The 3,515-nt window shown below is 41.4% G+C and overlaps 1 protein-coding gene across 1 annotated transcript in view; it reads right to left on the reverse strand.

Moving 5' to 3' along the window:
- The window catches only part of VPS26B (VPS26 retromer complex component B), a 13,863-nt gene extending 10,834 nt beyond the window's left edge, over positions 1-3,029 (reverse strand). The window contains exon 1 of the mRNA XM_005880388.2: positions 2,791-3,029. Within this exon, the coding sequence (XP_005880450.2) occupies positions 2,791-3,014 (224 nt within the window). The 5' untranslated portion in view covers positions 3,015-3,029. The remainder of the gene's footprint in view (positions 1-2,790) is intronic.
- Between the last annotated feature and the right edge of the window lie 486 nt (positions 3,030-3,515).

The raw sequence follows: 3,515 nt of genomic DNA on the forward strand, positions 1-3,515 counted from the left end.
AGGGGTCGCCTAAGACCATCGGAAGACACATATATAATTACATATTGTTTTTGTGATTAATCACTATGCTTTAATTATGTTCAATTTGTAACAATGAAATTGGGGGTCACCACAACATGAGGAACTGTATTAAAGGGTGGCGGCATTAGGAAGGTTGAGAACCACAGCTTTAGACAATAATAATAATACAAAAACATAAATAAAATAAAAGAGTGTCCAGATTGCCTCCTTCTCTGTTATCGCTCCAGTTCACTACATGTGATGCTGAAACGAGCAGGATGTTCTTAATCACCATAGACAACTCTAGACTCTCAGCAGCCCAGAGACTGCTCAGAGAAATCTATAACCAGCCTCGCTAAAACTGCCCTTACCTTTCCCGTTTCCCCATAGGTTTACCTCCCACAATTTGTGCCCCTGGAAGCTCAAAGTCTCTTTCCTTTGTCTTGTCACTTCTCTTTAATATTAATTATTGTTTTTCTGGTTAAATGCTTGCATAGGCCCTAGTTCTGACCAGCCCTTTGAGTTACTCCTCACAGTCCCACATGTATGCACAATGCACATGTGAATAAACTTGTTTTTCTCTTGCTAATCTGCCTTTTGTCAGTCTAATCTGCAGGGCCCAGTAAATGAACCTAAGATGGGTAGGAAAAAAAGGTGTTTTTTTTTGTCCTCTACAATATACAGGGATGGGCAAAAGTAAGTTTGCAATTGTTGTATAGAAAATAATACAATAATTAATAACTAATAATGAAAGAATAAATTGTTTCATGTATTCATAACTATAACCCTACTTTTGTCCACCCTGTATATAACATTAAATTTACCATTTTAACCATTTGTCATTTTAAGTGTACATTAAGTCCATTCGCATTGTTGTGCCACCATCATCCATCTCCAGAACTTTTTTAACTTCCCCAACTGAAACTGTTCCCATTAAATACTAACTCTCCATTCCCCCTCCCCTCAGCCCCTGGCAACCATCGCTCTACTTTCTGTCTCTATAATTTTGACTCCTCTAAGTTCCTCATATAAGTGAAATCATACAGTATCTGTCTTACGACTGGCTTATTTCACTCAGCATAGTTTTCAAGACTCATCCATGTTGTTGCAAATGACAGGATTTCTTTCCTTTTCAAGGTTAAATAACATTTCATTGTATGTTTTGTTTTATCCACATTTTCTTTATCCAGTCATCTGCTAATGGGCATTCAGGGGGCATCCACATTTTGGCTCCTGTGAATATGCTGTTATGAGTGTGGATATACATATGTCTATCTCTTTGGAGTCCCTGCTTTCACAGACCAAACTGATGATTGTCAGATGGAAAGGGAATTGTGGGAGGGTAGAAAGGGGGCAGGGATTAAGAAGTACAAACTGCCCGTTATAAAAACAGTCACGGGGATGTAAAGTCAATAATAAGGAATATAGTCAATAGCATTCTAATAACTATGTATGGTACTGGTGGTTATTAGACTTATTAGGGTGATCACTTCATAAGTTATATAAATGTCTAATCACGCCGAAACCGGTTTGGCTCAATGGATAGAGTGTTGGCCTGCGGACTGAAAGGTCCCAGGTTCGATTCCAGTCAAGGGCATGTACCTGGGTTGCGGGCACATCCCCAGTGGGAGATGTGCAGGAGGCAGCTGGTCGATGTCTCTCTCTCATCGATGTTTCTAACTCTCTCTCTCTCTCCCTTCCTCTCCTCTGTAAAACAATAAAATATATTTTTATAAAAAAAAAATGTCTAATCACTATGTTGTATATGTGAAACTAATATAATATTGTATGTCAACAATAACTGAAAAATAAAAGTAAAAGATTAAATAAAAGGGGAAAAAAAAGTCTGCAGCATCCTAAACCCAGGCCTTCAGATGAGGAGAACAAGCTGATCTTACAAGATAGTACCAAGACCTGGGACCAGGTGTCCAGAGCGAAGGAGGAAGCCTGCTTCATCCCAATGACATCACATAATCCTGGGTTCCATCCAACAGGCTAGAGCTGCTCTGGATTTTTTTTTTTTTTAACCCCAGAGGCCCTGGGATCAGTCCCTATCCTCAGAGTTCCCAAGACTGGAACAATAAAAGCAATCCCATGTCCTCAAATTGTGTTCATTAATCTTTGAAGAACTTGGTACACGCTTACATTTTATTCTCTCATCACCCCCCAAAAGATGGAGCAGGCAGATCTAGAATTAGAAACAAACCTATTACCCACTTTTCTAGTGAGAAAGCTGAGTGACAGAGCTCAGGATCACACTGCTGTCCTGAGAACTGGATCGAGGGTCAGTATGTCCTGATGAACATCGACTGTTGAATTTTCAGGAATTTTATGAATTAGTGGTTAAACACAGCAATTATTTGCAATTATATAAACTTACAATTGAATGAATTATATTCAAAACAAAGAAATACATACCCAAAAAATGCAATGCTTCCTAATTATGTCGCCACAATTTCCTGCTCTTGGGGAATTTATATTTAGTGTCTCCGTATGTCGGTAATGTTTGCTAAATGTGGTTACTGTACATCTCTCCCCAACTGTGCATTCGGGATGTCAGATTGGTAGCTTGAAATTGGCCATGGTGGGAAAATCTACACTCCAGCAATTAACAAATGCTAAAGCAGGGGTTTTTCCTCCCAGAGAGCCTGTTCTAACCATTTACCAGCATACCACTGCTCTCTGCATTCTTCCTTCCCGATATCTTTATAAAGACTCTCGAAAATGTGGACAGCTTCAGGTCCTGCTCCACAGGGGGCAGTTTCTAGGGCGAGGTGGGGCACAACTTACCGGAGCTTCACATTCTGCCCTGTGTAGGACTCATACGGCTTCTCCACGTGGGTGAATTCAAAGTCGAAGGCCTGTGACTGGGTAATTTCTCCAGGCCGGGCCAAGTCCTTCACCAGCGACACAAACTCATGGTGGTTCCCGCGGTCATAGTAGAGTTCTGCGGAGAGAGCATCGGCCTCCTCTATCAGACCCCGAGCTACCCGGGGCCTGGCTGGGGGCTTCATCCCGGCTGTGGGCACCTGTCTCCTAAAAGACCTCCTCTCCCCTCCACCCCCCCGGAACAAACCAGTGTTATTCCTGACCCGCTCCTTCACTGCATTTCTCATATACTGGTCTCCCGCCACCTCCCCCTTTCCAAACAATTCCATTTTATATAGAGAAATCCCGTGGCACAGTAAGAACCCCATATAATCCTGCTCAGGACAGCAGGGCAGACCTTAGTAAGGGACACATCAGGGGAACCACTATCAAAAACACATTTTTAAAAGCACATTAAAAAAATATTTATAACTTTTAAAGCATATTCATCAGCATTTATCACCAATTTAAAAGATAAGGGAACTGAGTCACAGCGCAGTTAAATAACTGGCTTAGAGTCTAGGGTTGGCTGCTATGGGACTGAGTCTATTTCTACGACCTAGTAAAATGGGGGTAAGACAACTCACTTCATAAGGTTTTGTGAGAATTAAAGGAGGCAATGAAGGGACGGGACTTAGAATAGTACC

The sequence above is a fragment of the Myotis brandtii genome, unplaced genomic scaffold (assembly GCF_000412655.1).
Source record: "Myotis brandtii unplaced genomic scaffold, ASM41265v1 scaffold636, whole genome shotgun sequence".
In the NCBI taxonomy this organism is placed as follows: Eukaryota; Metazoa; Chordata; class Mammalia; order Chiroptera; family Vespertilionidae; genus Myotis; species Myotis brandtii.